This window comes from Bufo bufo, chromosome 1 (assembly GCF_905171765.1).
Source record: "Bufo bufo chromosome 1, aBufBuf1.1, whole genome shotgun sequence".
Classification (NCBI taxonomy): Eukaryota; Metazoa; Chordata; class Amphibia; order Anura; family Bufonidae; genus Bufo; species Bufo bufo.
The window spans coordinates 438,731,061-438,753,473 of NC_053389.1; the positions used below are offsets into that span (position 1 = coordinate 438,731,061).

Consider the following 22,413-nt stretch of genomic DNA (forward strand, 5'->3'; position numbering starts at 1 on the left):
GCCACGTAGCCTCTCTCTCTTCTGGTTTCCTCCTTCTGTAATCCCTCACAAAGACAAACTAGAGAAGATCCAAGATAGTGAAGTACTACAACACTAGGTTCAGTCAAGGATATTTATTATACTTACAGGATATTTTATAAAACACACATGTAATAAAACCAGGCATGTCCTGGCAAGCCTGACCCAAGTTTTGCCACACTTTTTCAAGGCCCTTGAAAAAGCAAGGGTTTTAATTAGTGGGAGTCTGAGCGCTGAGACCCCTGCTGATTGATAAAAAGAGTAGTTATGCCTCATTCACACGTCAGTGTTTTGGTCAGTGATTTCCATCAGAGATATTGAGCCAAAACCAGGTGCGGCTCTAAACACAGAACAGGTGCAAATCTTTCCCTTATATTTTATGTCTGTGGAGGATCCAATCCTGGTTTTGGTTCACAATCACTGATGGAAATCACTGACCGAACACTGACGTGTGAATGCATCTTTAGAAGCGCTCATCTGAGCGCTATCTCTCCTCGTTGCTGAAGACGGAACTGAAGATAACCTCAAAGACTTACTATTGAGGCATCAGCTCTGCGCTTGTTTGTTTGTTGCTCATTTTAGCGATCAGTCGAGGTCTCAGCTTTCGGATCCCCACTGGTCAAATACCTTTAACTCTTTCCTGATGGAGCCATTTTCATTTTCTTTTTTTTTGCTCCTGGTTTTCCAGAAGCCATAACTTTTTAGTGTTTCTGTTTGCATAGACATATGAGCAGGGCCGGACTGGCCTGCCGGGATACCGGGAAATTTCCTGCTAGGCCGGCAGGCCTGAGTGCCGCAAGGCCGCGGCCCTGGTGACAAGTGGGGGCGGCCGGCGGGAGGGCACAGCAGCAGGAGATGAGCGCTTCCATTGTGGAAGCGCTTATCTCCATAGTCATCTGTATCACCATCCTCAGGACGGCGATACAGATGTCTATGCTGCGGCAGGGGAGGGAGAGGTGTGTCCCCTCATGTTCCTCTGATAAGCTGCCAGCACTAGGCCGGCAGCCTATCAGAGGCCGGTGCAGGCGGCGTGATGACATCATCGCGCCGCCTGAGCCGTATAGCGAGGGACACAGGCCGGAAGAGGCCTGCATTGCATCGCTGGAGGTAAGTATAAGTGTTTTTTTTTTTTTTACATAGGTACAATACTGGCACATGATAAGGGGGGACTACAGGGCTGGCACATGATAAGGGGGGACTACTGGGCTGGCACATGATAAGGGGGCTACTGGCACATAAGGGGGACTACTGGCACATGATGGGGGGCTACTGGAACATGATAAGGGGGCTACTGGCACATAAGGGGGCTATTGGCACATAAGGGGGGCTACTGGCACATAAGGGGGACTACTGGCACATGATAAGGGGGGCTACTGGCACATGATATGGGGGCTACTGGCACATGATATGGGGGCTACTGGCACATGATAAGGGGGCTACTGGCACATGATAAGGCGGCTACTGGCACATGATAAGGGGCGGCTACTGGCACATAAGGGGCGGCTACCGGCACATAAGGGGGACTACTGGCACATAAGGGGGACTACTGGCACATAAGGGGCGGCTACTGGCACATAAGGGGGGCTACTGGCACATAAGGGGGGCTACTGGCACATAAGGGGGGCTACTGGCACATAAGGGGGACTACTGGCACATGATGGGGGGACTACTGGCACATGATGGGGGGACTACTGGCACATGATAAGGGGGGGCTACTGGCACATGATAAGGGGGGCTACTGGCACATGATAAGGGGGGCTACTGGCACATGATAACGGGGGCTACTGGCACATAAGGGGGCTACTGGCACATAAGAGGGGCTACTGGCACATAAGGGGGGCTACTGGCACATAAGGGGGGTTACTGGCACATAATAAGGGGGGGCTACTGGCACATGATAGGGGGGGCACTCTGGCTACGGGCACATGATATGGGGGGGCTCTGGCTACTGGCACATGATGGTGGGGGGGCTCTTATTACTGGCACATGATTGGGGGCCTCTATGGGGGCACATCTTACTGGCACATGATTGGGGGCATCTATTGGGGCACTTATTACTGGCAGATTATTGGGTGACACTATAGGGGCATCTACTGAGGCTAAAAAGAAGGGGTATTATATATGGGGGCTCTGTATAGGGGCATTTTATACTGGGACACATTATGGTGGGTACTATGGGGAAGGGGGGAGGAGCACTATGGGGGTCATCTACGGGGGCACTGAGAAGGGATATTTTATATTGGCACATTATGGGAACATTAGCTCAACTGGTGGCATTACAAAGGGATATGTTTTGCACATTATAAGGAGAATTATTACTACTGGGGGGGGCATTATGGTGGGCTTTATTACTCCCCCATGGTATGACCCCCTAGTAGCAGCACCAGCCTTTCCCTGCTCTGCTATCCCTCTGCCCCTTCTCCAAATCCTTATTATGAAATCTTTCTCATTAGGATAAAACACATCAGCTCCACCGAGCCCCCCAGCCAAGTGTTGAAGTGGTGTCCGAGATCCCCAAGGGCCAAGCCAAGTAACTGTAAGTTTTTATGTGAAATATGTTTGTTTGTAGTTGATCTTTATTATCGATTTTACATTGCAGATTTTTAATTTTTTTTTGCAGCATATGGGTGAGATTTTATAAATATTTTTATTATTTGGTCGAAAGGCTCATTGGGGGGGATTGTAACAGGACTGCCGTAGAATATGTAAAATAGCTGGTCAAGTAAAATGTTGCATGCAACAATCATTAAATAGGTGGCCAACAAAAAAGGGCCGGGTCAAAGGGCATGGTAAAACACTGTCTGAGCATGCTGAGAGTTGTAGTTTTGCAACAGCTGGAGGCATCCTTGGGAAAAGCTGGTCTAATGTGATAATATGAACAATGGGGGTTCTACAAAAGAGCTATCGTGGGGCAAAGTTCATATTCGTGTTTACACTAGGGTTGCCACCCGTCCGGGATTCACCCGGACAGTCCGGGTTTGTAATCCTGTGCCCGGGTACAAGCCTTTCTTAGACCCGGGCACAGGATTATTCATTCAAACTGCAGTGTGGTCCGACCGAGACTCCGATCGCATATTTAAGCTGTCACTCCGGGTGATCAGCTGAGCGCAGCGCTCCCGAGCCTCCCCTCCTCCCTCCTCCCTCCTCTAGTCTACACACTACAGTACAGTGATGCCAGGCAGCGCTGTGTTCACTCACTGTTCAGGCTCCTCCCCTCGCTCCTCCCCTGCCTCCTAGTCCCTCCCTCCCTCTCTCTGATAAGGAAGTGATGACATCAGAGAGAGAGGCAGAGGGAGCTCCGTGGGAGAAATCATTCTTCTTCTCCTCTCCAGTCCAGCTCCAGCAGCCTGCCCATGTAGTGCCCACTGTGCCCTGCCTGCAGACAACCTGACCAAGACAGTCCTGACTCCTGAGTCCTGACACCTGTCCTAGTCTGTCACTCACTTCTAAAAAGGTAGAAATCTAAAACATTTGAATTGTGTAATTGTATGTAACAGTGTGGGCTTCTGTCACCCCACTAAACTCTTTTTTTTTGCCTTCTTATAATCCCTATACTGCGATATATGAATACATAATGTTATTAGTCATTTTGGTTCAGTAGATAATGAATAAAACAGATTTTTATAATATGTAAATTACCTCTCTACCAGCAGGCAGGGCGGTTACTTGCTGGTAGCATCCGCATCCTCCTATCATAATGACGCCCCCTCCTCATGTTGATTGACAGGGCCAGCGAACGCGATCGTCCTCTGGCTGGCCCTGTCTGCTATCAAGTTATTGCGCCTGCGCCGTAGCGGTCTTCAGTCGGCACAGGCGCACTGAGAGGAGGACGCTCGCTCGGCCGCTCCTTCCTCAGTGCGCCTGCGCCGGGTGTAGATGTGACGTCATTGGTGTAGGCGCACTGAGGAAGGAGCGGCCGAGCGAGCGTCCTCCTCTCAGTGCGCCTGTGCCGACTGAAGACCGCTACGGCGCAGGCGCAATAACTTGATAGCAGACAGGGCCAGCCAGAGGACGATCGCGTTCGCTGGCCCTGTCAATCAACATGAGGAGGGGGCGTCATTATGATAGGAGGATGCGGATGCTACCAGCAAGTAACCGCCCTGCCTGCTGGTAGAGAGGTAATTTACATATTATAAAAATCTGTTTTATTCATTATCTACTGAACCAAAATGACTAATAACATTATGTATTCATATATCGCAGTATAGGGATTATAAGAAGCCGAAAAAAAAAAAAAAAATGAGTTTAGTGGGGTGACAGAAGCCCTTTAAACAGGTTTCTGAATCTGTCAATCATCAGAAAAAACGTTATGTTATGTAGCTGACTGACATTAGCGATGTGCTGATGTCAGCAGTACATAACTCCCTGCCTGCCGCTGCCGCCGTTCTCTTAAAATAAAGACTTATCATATGCTAATGAGCCTCTAGGTGCTATGAGGGCGTTCCTGCAGCACCTAGAGGCTCCGTCTATTCACCCTTTGGCAGTGGCACGCCCATGTCCAGTTGATTGACGTCCGAGTTCTCCTCTTCGTCCCGTAAATCCCGCGCCTGCGCCGAATACTAAACGGGACGGCGCAGGCGTGGGATCAGGGGCGTAACGATCGCGGTGCGACAGCGACCAAGGGTGGAGACGGGACATGGTTGGAGGCGGGACATGGGCGTGGCTGGAGGCGGGGCCTGGAAGGGGGCCCTCCCTCCCTTCTGTTCGGGTTTGGCTTGAAGAAAAGGTGGCAACCCTAGTTTACACACGTGTTTTAAAATGAATGCTTTCTCCTATTATAAACAAGTAAATAATGACGCAATGCTGTGGGGCTGGTATGCAACTTTTTCCAGGGCTGGTTTTTATCCCCAGTCCAGCCCTGCATATGAGAGTTTGCTTTTGCTGGACAGGTTGTACTTTCTAATGGCACATTTTAATATTGCATATGATGTAGTGAAAAGTTAGGGGGGGGGGGGGGGAAGCACAATTCTGCCATAGTTTTATGGGTTTTGTTTGTACATCATTCCTTATGTGGAAAAATATGACATGTTTACCACAGGTAAATATAATGACAGCGATACAATATTTTGTAGTTTTTCTTGTGTTTGTGTTTTAATACTTAAAAAATAAAATTTTTCTTTACATCACCATATTCTGACCTTCATAACTTTTTTTTATATTTACATCTACAGAGCTGTGTGAGGGCTAATTTTTTGCAGGGTGATCTGTATTTTTCATTGATACAATACCCCTACTGCAAGGATTAACTAAAGCTAAAAGGGTTAATGTAATGTGAGTTAAATAATTATTGTGCCTTATGTTCTTAATAGTAATGCGTAGGCAATCAAATGGTTAACAAATTGGCAGACTGTTTAGGTTACTATGTTGAGGGAATATAGGCGGACATACCGCCTGTGCAGCCGGCTGCACAGGGGCCCAGAGCAGGAGGGGGGCCCTTCTTACCGGCAGCAGGGGAAGATGAGACTTCCATTGTGGAAGCGCTCATCTCTATTCATCTGTATCGCTCTCCTTAGGACGGCGATATGGATGGATGCTGCGGCGGGGCAGGGGAGAGGCGTCTCCCTTCCCCAGTCTTCTCATAGGTTGCAGGCCTAGTGCCTGTAGCCTATCAGAGGGCTGCACAGGCGGCGCAATGACAGCATCACGCCGCCTGAGCCATACAGCGCGGGACACAGGCTGGAAGAGGCCTGCATCGCATCGCTGAAAGCAGCAAGGAGGTAAGTATGTGAGTTTATTTTATTTTTTATTTACACTTTACTAGGGGCCCTATCTGGCACTCATGGGTGCATCTACTGGGGGCCCTATCTTATGTACTGGCACACATGGGGGGCACTATGGAGGAGGAGGAGCACTATGGGGGCCCTATTTTAAATACTGACCCACATGGGGGGCACTATGCAGGGGGGAGTAATATTGGGGCCCTATTTTATATACTGGCACACATGGGGGACACTATGGAGGGGGGGAGCACTATAAGGGGCTCTATCTTAGTTACTGGAACACATGGGGGGTAGTATGGAGGGGGAGGAGCACTATGGGGACATAATCTGATATACTGGCACACATGGGGGGCACTATGGAGAAGGGTGGAGAGGAGCACTATGGGGGAATCTTCTGGGGCTCTATCTTATATATTGGCAGACATGGGGGGGCACTATGGAGAGGAAGTAGCACTATGGGGGCCCTACCTTATATTCTAGCACACATGGGGGGCACTATGGAGAAGGGGGAGTAGCACTATGGGGGCATCAACTGGTGACCCTATCTTATATACTGGCACCCATTATGGGGGCATTTTATACTGGCACATTGTCAGGCACCATGGGGAAAAGGGGAGGCGCACGATATAGGAGCATTTTATACTGGCGCAAACTATAGGGCACTATGGGGACCTTGGTTCAACTGGGGGCACTAAGAGGGTTTTTTGGGCACACAGTAGGGGGCATTGCCACACATTATGAGGGTACTATGGGGACATTGGCTCTACAGAGGGCACTAAGAGGAGGTATTTTTTGTACTGCCACACAACAGGGCACTTTTATGTAGTGGCGCACATTATAAGGGGGCATTTTTCTACTGTTACACATTATAAAGAGAATTATTACTACTGGAGGCATTATAGTGGGCTTAATTACAGTTGAGGGACTATGAGGAACTTGAATACTAGTATGAGCACTATGGGAGCATTATTACTTCTGGGACACAGTGGGGTCATTATTACTGTAGGGGCACTATTACTACTACGTGTTGTCTGGTAGATAATTATTTCTATTGGTGGGACTTTGGGGAGCACTGTTACTGTGGGGGGCACCCTGGCACAGTATCAGCTTAGCACAATTATTTTTGGTGAACATTATGTTTACACTATTAGTGTCAGGGACACTGTTTCCTGGGCGCAGTTATTTTTTAGGACACTGTGTGCCAATAATTATTGAAGGGGAACTATCTGTGTGTAACTTGTATACAAGTCAGGTCCATAAATATTGGGACATCAACACAATTCTAACAATTTTGGCTCTATACACCACCACAATGGATTTGAAATGAAACGAACAAGATATGCTTTAACTGCAGACTGTCAGCTTTAATTTGAGGGTATTTACATCCAAATCAGGTGACCGGTGTAGGAATTACAACAGTTTGCATATGTGCCTCCCACTTGTTAATGGACCAAAAGTAATGGGACAATTGGCTTCTCAGCTGTTCCATGGCCAGGTGTGTGTTATTCCCTCATTATCCCAATTACAATGAGCAGATAAAAGGTCTAGAGTTCATTTCAAGTGTGCTAATTGCATTTGGAATCTGTTGCTGTCAACTCTCAAGATGAGATCCAAAGAGCTGTCACTATCAGTGAAGCAAGCCATCATTAGGCTGAAAAAACAAAACAAACCCATCAGAGAGATAGCAAAAACATTAGGCGTGGCCAAAACAACTGTTTGGAACATTCTAAAAAAGAAGGAATGCACCGGTGAGCTCAGCAACACCAAAAGACCTGGAAGACCACGGAAAACAACTGTGATGGATGACCGAAGAATTCTTTCCCTGGTGAAGAAAACACCCTTCACAACAGTTGGCCAGATCAAGAACACTCTCCAGGAGGTAGGTGTATATGTGTCAAAGTCAACAATCAAGAGAAGACTTCACCAGAGTGAATACAGAGGGTTCACCACAAGATGTAAACCATTGATGAGCCTGAATAAGAGGAAGGCCAGATTAGAGTTTGCCAAATCTAAAAAAGCCCTTCACAGTTCTGAAACAGCATCCTATGGACAGATGAGACCAAGATCAACTTGTACCAGGGTGATGGGAAGAGAAGAATATGGAGAAGGAAAGGAACTGCTCATGATCCTAAGCATACCACCTCATCAGTGAAGCATGGTGGTGGTAGTGTCATGGCGCGGGCACGTATGGCTGCCAATGGAACTGGTTCTCTTGTATTTATTGATGATTTGACTGCTGACAAAAGCCGCAGGATGAATTCTAAAGTGTTTCGGGCAATATTATCTGCTCATATTCAGCCAAATGCTTCAGAACTCATTGGACGGCGCTTCACAGTGCAGATGGACAATGACCCAAAGCATACTGCAAAAGCAACCAAAGAGTTTTTTAAGGGAAAGAAGTGGAATGTTCTGCAATGGCCAAGTCAATCACCTGACCTGAATCCGATTGAGCATGCATTTCACTTGCTGAAGATAAAACTGAAGGGAAAATGCCCCAAGAACAAGCAGGAACTGAAGACAGTTGCAGTAGAGGCCTGGCAGAGCATCACCAGGGATGAAACCCAGCATCTGGTGATGTCTATGCGTTCCAGACTTCAGGCTGTAATTGACTGCAAAGGATTTGCTACCAAGTATTAAAAAGTGAAAGTTTGATTTATGATTATTATTCTGTCCCATTACTTTTTGTCCCTTAACAAGTGGGAGACACATATGCAAACTGTTGTAATTTCTACACCGTTCACCTGATTTGGATGTACAGTACAGTCCAAAAGTTTGGACACACATTCTCATTCAAAGAGTTTTCTTTATTTTCATGACTATGAAGGCATCAAAACTATGAATTAACACATGTGGAATTATATACATAACAAACAAGTGTGAAACAACTGAAAATATGTCATATTCTAGGTTCTTCAAAGTAGCCACCTTTTGCTTTGATTACTGCTTTGCACACTCTTGGCATTCTCTTGATGAGCTTCAAGAGGTAGTCACCTGAAATGGTCTTCCAACAGTCTTGAAGGAGTTCCCAGAGATGCGTAGCCCTTGTTGGCCCTTTTGCCTTCACTCTGCGGTCCAGCTCACCCCAAACCATCTCGATTGGGTTCAGGTCCGGTGACTGTGGAGGCCAGGTCATCTGGCGCAGCACCCCATCACTCTCCTTCATGGTCAAATAGCCCTTACTTTCAAAGTTTTCCAAATTTTTCAGCTGACTGACTGACCTTCATTTCTTAAAGTAATGATGGCCACTCGTTTTTCTTTACTCAGCTGCTTTTTTCTTGCCATAATACAAATTCTAACAGTCTATTCAGTAGGACTATCAGCTGTGTATCCACCTGACTTCTCCTCAACGCAACTGATGGTCCCAACCCCATTTATAAGGCAAGAAATCCCACTTATTAAACCTGACAGGGCACACCTGTGAAGTGAAAACCATTTCAGGGGACTACCTCTTGAAGCTCATCAAGAGAATGCCAAGAGTGTGCAAAGCAGTAATCAAAGCAAAAGGTGGCTACTTTGAAGAACCTAGAATATGACATATTTTCAGTTGTTTCACACTTGTTTGTTATGTATATAATTCCACATGTGTTAATTCATAGTTTTGATGCCTTCAGTGTGAATCTACAATTTTCATAGTCATGAAAATAAAGAAAACTCTTTGAATGAGAAGGTGTGTCCAAACTTTTGGTCTGTACTGTAAATACCCTCAAATTAAAGCTGACAGTCTGCAGGTAAAGCACACTTGTTTGTTTCATTTCAAATCCATTGTGGTGGTGTATAGATCCAAAAATGTTAGAATTGTGTCGATGTCCCAATATTTATGGACCTGACTGTAGGGAGCACAGCAGGCACAATATTAGAGGGATGTTGATTAGGTGGGAGGATGATGGAAAACTAGGAAACTAAGATGTCTGTCTGTCAAACCCTGCAGAGAGAAGAGGTGACTGAAATAAATCATCATGGCGGTGTGGTCTGAAAGGAGAAGATGAGGACAGAGAACATCTACATCAAAGAAGATGTCCCTGGATGTAAGAGGTATGTGGACCTGTATTAGGCTACCTTCACATCTGAGTTAGTGATTCTGGTAGGTTCTTCCAGCAGAAAACAGCCTGACGGAATGCTCCAGCACTGCTGAATGCAGACAGAATGTCCGCCGGCCCCATTAACTATAATAGGGTCTGGCAGATATGGCCACAATCTGGCAAAAATGCAGAGAATCAGCGGGACACAAACCGCTGCATGCCTGAGTTTGTGTCCGGCCAATTCCATGCATTCTCTGCCGGATCAGGTGGCTGGAGCGTAGTGCTGCAGGTGTGAAAGTAGCCTTAACCTGTATGTTTTGTATTGCTATAAGTAATGTTAGGACGGAATAGGTTATGTTGAGAATTTGGCTGGGGAGGGGGCAGGCACATTCTTTGCACAGGGGCCCTCTGCTGTCTGTGTCCGCCACTGGTTCCACCACTTGGTGAGAAGTCTAGTGTGAACAGAACAAGAGAGAAGACGTGTGTGAAAGCTCCTGCTATCTAGGTCCAAGCTCAAACAACCTTCATCTCAGACTTCAGCTGCCAAGACAGCAGCTTCCTTACCAGAGTACTCCTGAGAGAAGGAAATAAGAAGGTCCAGAACCAACCAGGCTGTGCAGGCTGCAGTCAGCAAAGTATATGCTTGTTTAGGGCATGAGAGACCTTACTGTTGTGGAAATGATTATTGCCTTTGGCACCCACCACACTTTGACATGGACTGTCCATCTGTATTTTTGAGGTCATTTATCAAACTGGTGTAAAGTAGAACTGGCTAAGTTGCCCATAGCAACCAATCAGATTCCACCTTTCATTGTTGACAGCTCCTTTGGAAAATGAAAGGTGGAATCTGATTGGTTGCCATGGGCAACTATGCCAGTTCTACTTTAAATCAGTTTGATAAATGACCCCATTTATTTACTACAACCTGCAGCCTGGCTATTGACTCCATCATACATGAGCTGGCCCTCTGCATCCATACTCCTACCTTGAGCTCCACCAAACGGTTAACTATCAAGGTCACCTTTATGTGGTAATAACTAAAGATGGATGTAAGCCAAAACCTACACCACCTGCTCAGGGGCGTAGCTAAAGGCTCATGGGCTCTGGTGCAAGAGTTCAGCTTGGGCCCCCGTTCCTTCAGTGCTTTTTGGCCAGGGGCAGGGAAGCGCATAGCCTTTCTACTGGCTGAGGTAAAAATTGAAACGGCATCACACTCCTAGCCAAATTCTTGACCCTAACCCCAGCCAGAGGGGTAACTTGAACAGCATGCACTTTCTCTAATACCAGTGTCTTCTTATGTGGCACAAGGGTCTTTGGGCCCCCTCAGACGCCTGGGCCCGGTAGCGACTGCTACCTCTGCACCCCCTATGGCTACACCCCTGCACCCGCTATCGCCCACAGGGGAATGTATATGTGCTCAACTGGTGAGAAATAGGCCCGACCTCGCTCAGGTGGGTGTGATACTGTAAACACACCACTTGACGTGCACTGAGCTCGGGGGTAACAACACCAGTAATGCACGTATATATAACACTGCAGCCAACACCACTCCCCCTATATAACTGTGCTGTACAGCCTCAGTGCAGGGCTGATCGAGGTCTGTGGAAGACCCGGCAGCTCCTGCACTCCCCTGGCAGTCACATGACCACCAGGCCGGGACAGGAAGCAGCACATCGCTTCCTTGCTGTATACACAGCACTCATTTAGCACTGTGTATACAGCGATCTAGAAGGCAGGGACACCCAGGAATGGTCCCTGCCTTCTCTCTGGGTTGTTCTGCTGTCACTGACAGTGGGCCCCCGACACAGCAGCTGGACGATTAGAGTTCAGCTGTGATTTCTGAAAAGAAGTTTAGAAACATCCGATCAGAGATAAACCTGACTGCCCAGGACATTTATAGGCAATGGGCGGCCGAGAAGTGGTTAAGGGATGCTCATTACTAAGGTCCATTTGCCTCAGTATATTTGCAGAAATTCATGGTTGCCCATCTGTTTCTCACAGTGGTTTACAATCTGCATTTTGTAATAATTCTAGAAAATTCCTGGGGCAGAAGTTAAAAATTTCTGAACTTTATAAATTCCTTCTTGAAGTATTATTTAATAGTATACGTTCCCCCAGACAAAAGGCTTGGGAACTTGCTTTAGGGTTTCAACCAGATGATTGGGGGAAAATAATTGACTAATTTAAGAATAGTGTCACATAATTTTATTCATAATTTAAATAACGCTTCAAAGGCGCTCAGTGGATGTACTAGGTGGTAGCAGCGGTATCGCAGCAGAACCGCAAAGTCAGCCGCATAAAGGAAGGCACTGTAATAAATATAACGATACTGCGCTCTGGGACTTTAAGTATATTGAAATTAATGCAGGAGTATCACAGATTATTACAATTCAGCACATGAGTATACACTGTTATACAAGTCTTTATCTGGCTTTGCCAGTATACCTGTAGTGTGAACTCCTGTCTGTATGTTGATCCTCCTGCTTGTGCTTCTGTATTTGGTGCGCTGGTGCGGCTTTCTGAAAATCGGAGATTGCCGATTGAGTGATTGTTGCTCACCGAATCCTCGATGCTGTAGTCCGGGAAATGAGGTGGTTCAGGTTTCGTATGAGTCGGCGTGCAGGTCAGCGTGCAAGTCAGTGTGTAGCTTTGCGTCCCGGCCGGTGACGCGATGCTGCAATCAGTAGAGATTTAGACTAAAACTTTTTTAGCGCTCACTAAGAGAAATGAGTGACGTCACTACCACGGTCATCAATGACCATAGGTGCCAGGTATCTTTACTCCAACATGTTTCGAACAGACGCTGTTCTTCATTCCCTGATGAAGAACAGCGTCTGTTCGAAACATGTTGGAGTAAAGATAACTGGGACCTATGGTCATTGATGACCGTGGTAGTGACGTCACTCATTTCTCTTAGTGAGCGCTAAAAAAGTTTTAGTCTAAATCTCTACTGATTGCAGCATCGCGTCACCGGCCGGGACACGAAGCTACACACTGACTTGCACGCTGACCTGCACGCCGACTCATACGAAACCTGAACCACCTCATTTCCCGGACTCCAGCATCGAGGATTCGGTGAGCAACAATCACTCAATCGGCAATCTCCGATTTTCAGAAAGCCGCACCAGCGCACCAAATACAGAAGCACAAGCAGGAGGATCAACATACAGACAGGAGTTCACACTACAGGTATACTGGCAAAGCCAGATAAAGACTTGTATAACAGTGTATACTCATGTGCTGAATTGTAATAATCTGTGATACTCCTGCATTAATTTCAATATACTTAAAGTCCCAGAGCGCGGTATCGTTATATTTATTACAGTGCCTTCCTTTATGCGGCTGACTTTGCGGTTCTGCTGCGATACCGCTGCTACCACCTAGTACATCCACTGAGCGCCTTTGAAGCGTTATTTAAATTATGAATAAAATTATGTGACACTATTCTTAAATTAGTCAATTATTTTCCCCCAATCATCTGGTTGAAACCCTAAAGCAAGTTCCCAAGCCTTTTGTCTGGGGGAACGTATACTATTAAATAATACTTCAAGAAGGAATTTATAAAGTTCAGAAATTTTTAACTTCTGCCCCAGAAATTTTCTAGAATTATTACAAAATGCAGATTGTAAAAAATAATCTATGATACTCCTGCATTAATTTCCATATACTTAAAGTCCCAGAGCGCAGTATCGTTATATTTATTACAGTGCCTAATTTTATTCATGTTTTGGTTCAATTTGATATTTTACACAGAGTACATGTCACACCACTATGACTCAATAAATGTGGGTTGAGAAATACGTCCAATTGTCCACGGTGTGATTTACCTGGGACTGATTATTTACACATGTTTTGGTTTTGTACACAATTAACAGAATATTGGGAGACAATAGCTAAACATATTACTAAAAAACTGAAAATAGGGATTCCTTATACGGTGGAATGTTGGATCCTGGGTGATCTTTCCCAAATTATTTGTGATAAGTATAAAAGATTCCTCTTGATTAAAAAAAAATTTGGGCAAGACTTTTGATCACGCGAAGCTGGTTTTCGCAAAACATCCCCAGTGTGCATATATGGTTGAATCGGGTAATAAGATTAAGAATTACGAAAGAATTTTATATAAACAAAGAAATATTGAGGAGAAATGGAATAAGGTATGGGGTATTTGGAAGTCATAAGTCTTCCTGCTTTCACTCCACCATAATCCCTTTTTCTGTCTTGGTTGACCGAGGGGATGGGAGACGCATCACAAGATAGGGATGGGGGGGAGTTTTGGGGTGAAAACGAGAAATTTAATATTGTTGAAGATTACGTTTATAATTTTGTATGTATGTCTTTTGCTATCAATAAATAAATAAATAAAAATGCGATAGTTTTTTTTATACACAGCAGCTAATATGAGGAGGCAGAGCTGCAGAGGGAGAGTCAGGGCTACCCCCCAATGTCAAAACAGGGGTGCGTGTTTCAGACTACTTCAGACTCCCTGCAGAAACAGTAGATGTAGTCACAGATCACAGCTCTGACCTAATGAAGCTCAACTAAAAAGCAGCCAGGAAGCAAGTTCTGAAGAGAATGAATTACGGATGGTCACCATCTGGATGTATCGTCTTACATATAATTTTTGAGATTCTGACTGGATAGTTGCATTAAAGAGGCTCTGTCACCAGGAACAACACTATTAAACCAGACCATACTGTCTGATAGGGCTCTTCATGCTGATTAAAATGATACCTTTCTTTTGTTTGTATGATAAACAGCTGCAGAGAAATCAGTGTTTTTATTCATATACAAATGAGAATTATCATTAGTAATGAGCAGCATGGGCAATATTCGTTTTCGCAAATTTTTGGCCTAATATTCGCGAAATTCTAGAATTCGTGACCTCGTCATTATTTTTTTGATTGCAAAAATCGCCAGTGTAATATACGCGCATTGCGCGCTCAATACAGGTGTGGGTCACTTTTGCTACATTTTCAAGCTGCTAGACGTTTCCTGGAGAAAATGCACAGTACAGTAATTCCTATCACACTGCCTAACACCCTGCACTGGAACCTATCAGCTACACTATATCACAATCTAACCTACACTGAATATCTCCCACTAACTATCTGTATTATATATATGAGCTAACTAACTATCTAATGTAATTGGAATAGGTGAACAGATGAAAGCACAGAGCACAGCAATGACAGTGATTTCTCTCTCAGAACTGCAAAAAAACAGCAGAAAATGGCTGCTGGGGAGTTTCTGATATAGTAAGGGGTAGGCAACTTTCCTATTGGTTGCTATGGATGTTGCTAAGCTCTGACAAAGATATTGCAGCTTTCTCATTGGCCCACAAGCAGGAAGGGAGGTTACTGATGGAAAAAAAATCTAGAATATTCGAGATTACGACTATATAGCACTATATTCTACATCTTCGCGAAATCTCGAAGTGCCGATATTACCGATAAAAATTTGCGATTAGAATATTCGCGATCAACACTACCTATCATATTGAGAATAATGTTTTTTAGAAAGCTAATAAATATTACTGGCTTCTATATAACCATATATTGTGTCTGTGAATAAACCAGTAATAGGTTTTAGCAAAAAATTACTTTTCTCAATATGGTAAGGCCTTATTATTATTATATGATTATATATTATTTATTATAGTATAGCCTTTTAATATGATTTTGAATAAAAGAAGAAAAAAATAACAGAAAGAAAATGTATTTCTCTTCAGGGATCTCTGTATACAGGGTAAACCCCTCTACCACTAAGCTATAGCATTACCTAATGAAGATGACTGTCTTTTCTATGTTTATACGCTAACACATATTACTGGCATCTGTATAATCATACATTCTGCCTGTGAATAAAGCAGTAATATGTAGATTACCTTTCTGAGCAGATCTCAATGTGGTAAAGCTATAGTACATAGTGATATATTTATTTGCTGGCATACAGCTCTGCCATCAGCCTACTGTCTAGCCCTGTCAATCAATGGGAGGGGAAAGTGTGCAGAGCAGAGGGGGTGCTATGTAGCAGTGCTCAGAATATCCAGCCCCGCATCTGAGTGCTCGAATTGCTCATTTGCATATGAATAAAAACGCAGATTTCTCTGCAGCTATTTATCATACAGACAAAAGAAAGGTACAGTTTTAATCAGTATGATGAGCCCTACTAGCCAGTATGTCTGGTTTAATAGGGCTGGAAATCAGGATCCCACGCGGGGACAACTTGCTCACCTAAACTGGCGTAAAGGAAAGCGAAACCAACAAATCAACTTGCCAAAATCACCATGGCACAGATGGACATTCATTTCAGGACTATTTTTACTTAAACTGATTATCTTTGAAGTTTACATACGTTTCTAACAATATTTAAATCCTAATAAGCAAGACATGAATGAAAAAGTAAACTTTTTTATGTTTATCTATAATTATGGAGATCTGCGCAATTTAGGTGAAAATTTTGAAGGACTAAGGCTACTTTCACAAAACGCAACAAAATGGAAAGGTCCCTGATCAGTTTTGTCCCCAGTGACAAAGAATGGGGACCAAACTGAACTTTTTAATTCAGGTTTTGAGATCCTCTGCTGGATCCTAAAACCTGAATTGAATTGAAAACACAGATATGAAAGTAGCATAACAATTTTATGCTTAAAGTAACTGTTCAGACAAACCTGTGATAAGTGTGCCCACTCTGCTTCCAATCTGCAGGATTTTTCAGAAGAAGTATTACTAAAAATGCTGTTTACAAGTGTAAAAATGGAGGCAACTGTGAAATGGATATGTACATGAGGAGAAAATGCCAGGAATGTCGCCTACGGAAATGTAAAGAGAAAGGCATGCTTGCTGAATGTGAGTAAATTGGTAAACTGTCTACTTATTAGTTGCAAATAGGAAAAATCCCGGCACTCGCTTTCTTCGTTCAATATATTTATTCATACATCAGTTACAATAAGGGGACATGTTTCGGCCCGTCCTGAGCCATTTTCTTTGAAAAAGGCTCAGGACGGGCCGAAAGGTGCCCCCTAATTGTAACTGATGTATGAATAAATATATTAGTAACATAGTACATAAGGCCGAAAAAAGACATTTGTCCATCCAAACAAAGAAAGCGAGTGATGGGATTTTTCTATTTCAAACCATATCGAGACCCACCCTGCCACGTGCACCGCTGATCTGAATGCTGACCGCATATACAGCTTTACTTATTAGTTGAAGTATCCTTTATAAGAGGGACTGATTTCTCAATAGTTTGCATTATATATATTATTACATGTGTCACTAATGTAGCAATAGGTTTACAGAAAGTGATAATACTACCATTAGCACAGTATACAGAAGATATAATAGAAACTATTGTGGCAAATAAATTTACATGGAGACACATGGACTTACAATTACATCATATAATCTCTCATAAAAGGGTTGTCCGCTATGGAAATGTCTTTTTGTTAGAAGGGTCCTCCAAAAAGCTGTAAACCCCCAGCGACCAGCTATTCTGTGCATAAATTATTCAGTAAGCTTGTCATTTACCTGCAGCACCACCCCAGGTGAAATGAAGTGTTACACAGTGTCCACTGAAATCACAATACTGTCCATGTAACTCACAAAAGATGAGCTTGGTCCTCCAGTGCTAAGACCACATTTTGTAGCTGTAAGATTTTAAATCTACCGGTAAATGTAATCACATTTAGGTAGACAAGACAAATCCAGATTTTCTCAATAATTTGCATTTAAAAAGGTTAACATGTTCTTGTTCTTCATAATATTTACTCAAATTTACATCTAATAGGAAATTGTTCAGTAAAACTGTAATTTTGTAGTGCCACATTATGGGTGATGCTATTTAAATTGGTCTCACTTTTACCTCCTTTAGGGTACTTTCACACTTGCGGCAGAGGATTCCAGCAGGCAGTTCCGTCGCCGGACGCAAACAGATGCATTTGTGAGACGGATCCGTCTCACAAATGCATTGCAATATCGGATCCGTCTTTCCGGGTGTCATCCAGAAAAACGGATCCGGTATTTCTTTCTTTCTAATTTTTAAAGGTCTGCGCATGCGCAGAGCAAGGGAGAGCATCAAAGCATTAAATACTCCAATGCTCAAATCAAAGGGGCTGCCTGGGTGAAAATGAGGATATGTCCGGGTTCAGAGCCCTTTAAAGACTACAACAATATATATAACCATACTATGCAGCTGAACATTTTTCTATTCCATACCACAGGTTTACTAACAGAGATACAGTGCAAGTCAAAACGGCTACGAAAAAATGTCAAGCTCCCTGAAAAATCATTTGGTGAAGATAATGACGGAATTGAGATAAAGCAAGTTACATCTACCACAAAGACAAATCGGGTATGCACATTGGGGCAGATTTACTAATCCTGTAGATGGTGTAAACTTAGGCTGTCTAGACCTGCAGCAGATTTATCACAGGCGTTCAGGCTGGATGATAAATGTGGTGCAGGGATAGACACTTTTCACTGACTCTATACCAACTATTGGTTGGCTTACTTTCAGACAGAATTTTGCTCCAGAATTGTGGTGTAATTTTGGTGCAAAACACATCATGGGTCATACCCCTTTCCTGGTAAGCCACAAAAAGGCTAAGACACTGTCTCTAAGTCTGGATGAGCCCAACTCTTCGACCTTGTGGCACAAATTGTGTTCCAAAATCTAGGCGTACTCACTAGTAAATGTGGTCCATTGTTCCATTAGAACCTTATATTACACACTATCGATCTATCTATCGTCTGTCTCTCTCGCTGTAAATCTATCTACTGTTGGTCAGGCACAAACTTAGCTATGGAGTTCTAAATAGAAGTTCAGACAGCAATTTAAAGCTTCATGCATCGTGTGCATGCCACAATTTCTTCACTTCTTGGCAACTCTGTCTGCAAAATGGACTGCCTAAGGTAGTGTTCCTCTACTCCAGTCCTGAGGGTCCACCTGGTGGTCATGTTTTCAGGATTTCCTTAATATTGAGCAGGTGATATAATTAGTGTCAAACCTGTCAATGTATCAGGAGTTACCACAGGTATTCATTCTGTGGGACATTCACAAATCATGACCGGCAGGTCACGCAGGTGGGCCCTGAGGACTGGAGTTGAGCAACACTGGCATAAAGGATAGTTAATATAGTAGGTGAAAGTTTTTCAACTAGAACACAGAAACAGGTTTACTAATTAGACACATTTGTCCCAAATAGTGAACCAATGACAAGTTTAACCTTAGCGCCACATATGTACAGTGCTTGGGGCAGGGCTTTAATCTGGAGCTCTATAAATATACAGCGCGGGATATGAAGGGGTTGTACAGTGCAAAGATATTGACGAATCCTCAGGTCATCAATATCAGATTGGAGGGGTCTGATTCCCAGCACCCCATGCTGATCAACTGTTCGAAGAGGTAGTGGTCCTCATGAGAATGGGATGAGTAGTTGTAATTACATTCCCCCTCTTCTACAAAGGAGATGACATACAGGTAGCCCTAACGAAGAAGCAGTACTCATACAAGAACTCATACAAGGTTGGGTCCCCTGCTATTAACGACAGCCAGGGACCCCTTCTGAGAAGATAGAAACTTTTTACTGCATCTGCCTTTTCTTCTGTACATAGCGCTCACCTAGTGCTAAGCAGTGAATAGAGGAAGCAACCTAGTGCTATTATGTGATCACAGGGTGTCTCGGGCATAGGAGAGCAGATGGGTCTTAGCAGACCCTGAGCAGCTCTGCATATGTAAACTGTAGAGCCCTGTAACTGGGGCTCTTTTGGATGCCCCATTATAGAGGAAAAAGAGTAAAAAAAAAAAAGTCTTAGTGTCCCTAAAAGGCCTTTTAAAGTGGCTCTGTCACCAGAATTAACCCTATTAAACCAGACATACTGCTTGGTGGGGCTCATCATGCTGAATAAAACTATATATTTATTTTGTCTGTATGTTAAAGAGCTACAGAGAAATATGTGTTTTATTCATATGCAAATGAACAGTTGGCGCACCAAGAGCCAGGCTGAATATTCTGTGCACTGCCTCGTAATACCCCCTGTGCTTTGCACACTCCTCCCTCCCATTGATTGACAAGGCTAGACATCAGGCTAAAGACAGAGCTGTGTCCTGGCTTATACATATCTACTATATTTATGTGTATTATACACTCTATGTACTATAGCTTCGCCACACTGAGATCTGCTCAGAAAGCTAATATACCTATTACTGTTTTATTTACAGGCACAATATATACAATATATGATCATACAGACTCTGGTAATTTGTGTCAACTTATAAGTATAGAAAAAACATGTGTCTCAATGTGGTAATGCTATAGCCCCAGGAGAGATATATGTTTTCTTTCTGTTATTTTTTTTCTTTTTTATTTAAAACCATATTCAAAGGCTATACTATAATAAATAAGATATAATCATATACTACTACTACTACTACTACTACTACTACTAATAATAATAATAATAATAATAATAATAATAATATTAAGGCCTTACTACTGTGTATTCACAGACACAATATATGAGTATAAAGAAGCCAGTAATATTTATTAGCTTTCTAAAAAAAAATTATTCTCAATATGATAAGGATATAGACTTTTCTTATGGGACAAATGTTGAAGAATTAAAATATCTGAAGAAAAAAACAAAGTATCTCCTAAAATTCAAACCAAGGATCTCTACATGCAAAACCAATAGCTTAACCTCTAAGCTATAGCATTACCACATAGAGATGCATGTTTTTTCTATGCTTAGAAGCTGATACATATTACTGGTGTCCATATGATCATTTATTGTGCTTGTGAATAAAGTAGTAATATGTAGATTAGCTTTCTGAGCAGATCTCAGTGTGGTGAAGCTATAGTACATAGTGTATATGATATTTAAATGCAGTGGCGACTCTAGGATCATTATATGGGGGGGCACAGAAGATACACAGTCAAAAATGGGGGGGCACTAATAATTTTCACCAGCTAATCATACTACTTCATTACTTCTTCAGTATCTGATAGGCCTCCTGAGTTATATTACTCCTGTATAATAATGTACTCTGATATCCCTTAGTTATATGACCCCGCCGGGCAGTGGCATAGCTAGAAATGACTGGGCCCCCACTAACTTTTTCGCAACCCCTTCCTTTCATGCCGCCCCCATTCCTGTGGCTAGTAAAGATATCTCTCTCAGACCAGGCCCGGCAGCTGTTCCATCCTTTTCCTACTCTGTCTGTACTATCTGTATATTTTTTCATAGTGTAATACTGTTGAGGAGGCCCTGACAAAATCTTTTAGTCCTCCTCCTCCTGGATGGGCCCCTTCTAGGTCAGGGCCCCAAAGCAGCCGCTGCCCCTGCAGCTACGCCCCTGGTGCCGGGGTAATATAATTAAGGAGTATCAGGGTACATTACGTGTAATATAACTGAGGAGGGCAATCAGACATTATAAAGGGGTAATATAGCTTACATTACCCCTGTATTACGTCCCTGATAGGATAGCACTCCTCAGTTATGTTACCCCTGTATAATGAACCCTGATACCCCTTAGTTATATTATATAACTAAGGGATATCAGGGTACATTACACAGGGGTAATATAACTGAGGGGTATCAGGGTACATTATACAAGGGTAATATAACTGAGGAGGGATATCATGGGACATTATACAGGGGTGATGTAAGCTATATTACCACCGTATAATGCCTGATAGGCCTCCTGAGTTATATTACCCCTGTATAATAATGTATCCTGATACCCCTTAGTTATATGACCCCGCCGGGATCATATAACTAAGGGGTATCCGGGTACATAATTATACAAGGGTAATATAACTCAGGAGGCCTATCAGGCATTATACGGTGGTAATATAAGTTATATTACCCCCTGTATAATGTACCCTCATACCCCTTGGTTATATTACGCCCTGTATAATGTATTCTGATTACCCTCAGTTATATAACTGAGGGGTATCAGGGGACATTATGGGTAATATTATAACTAAGGAGTATCAGGGTACATTATACAAGGGTAATATAACTGAGGAGGACTCAGTGCTATCAGGGGACATTATACAGGGTCCTCAGTTATATTACCCCTGTATAATGTACCCTGATACCCCTAAGTTATAGAGGTATCAGGGTTGAGGAAGGGCTGGGCGCAAGCAGGCAGGCCATGAGGCGAGGTAGTGGGGGTACATACTTTTTTTTAAAACTTTTTATTCTTACTTTTCTTAGCCTGCCTAGGGGCCAGCCAGGGCAGGGCCAGGCAGAGTTCTTGGGAGAGTGCCTCGCCCTCTGGTGCAGGCGCAGCAGTGCCAGTGCTGCCACACATAGTCCTCCTCTCCTGTCCGAAGCTGGGGCCTGGGCACAGACAGGCTCACTAGCAGTAGCAGAGCTGCAGAAGAAAGCGTTCGCGCGGGCGGGCAGGTGCAGCATGCCAGACCTGCAGGGTATTGTGAAGTGAGGTCACGGTTATGGGCAATCGAGGGTTACTCACTGTTCATAGGAGAACCCTGGGCAGGCATGCGACAGTGAAGGAGAGGCTGACACAAAGTTCCTCTGGGGCACACTCTGTATGTAAGGACCAGGCCTGATGGTGGATGAGGTGCCCTGGATGTTGCAGGTGTTTTGAGTGCCTGGGGCAAGGTCCCTTTAAGGATCGTGACG

General features: G+C 43.8%; 1 protein-coding gene across 3 annotated transcripts in view; it reads left to right on the top strand.

Moving 5' to 3' along the window:
• Positions 1-22,413, top strand: part of NR1H4 (nuclear receptor subfamily 1 group H member 4) — a 146,652-nt gene that overhangs the window by 87,158 nt on the left and 37,081 nt on the right. For all 3 annotated transcript variants that reach the window (XM_040407166.1, XM_040407184.1, XM_040407175.1), the window contains 2 exons: positions 16,468-16,608; positions 17,982-18,112. In XM_040407166.1, the coding sequence (XP_040263100.1) occupies positions 16,468-16,608; positions 17,982-18,112 (272 nt within the window). The remainder of the gene's footprint in view (positions 1-16,467; positions 16,609-17,981; positions 18,113-22,413) is intronic.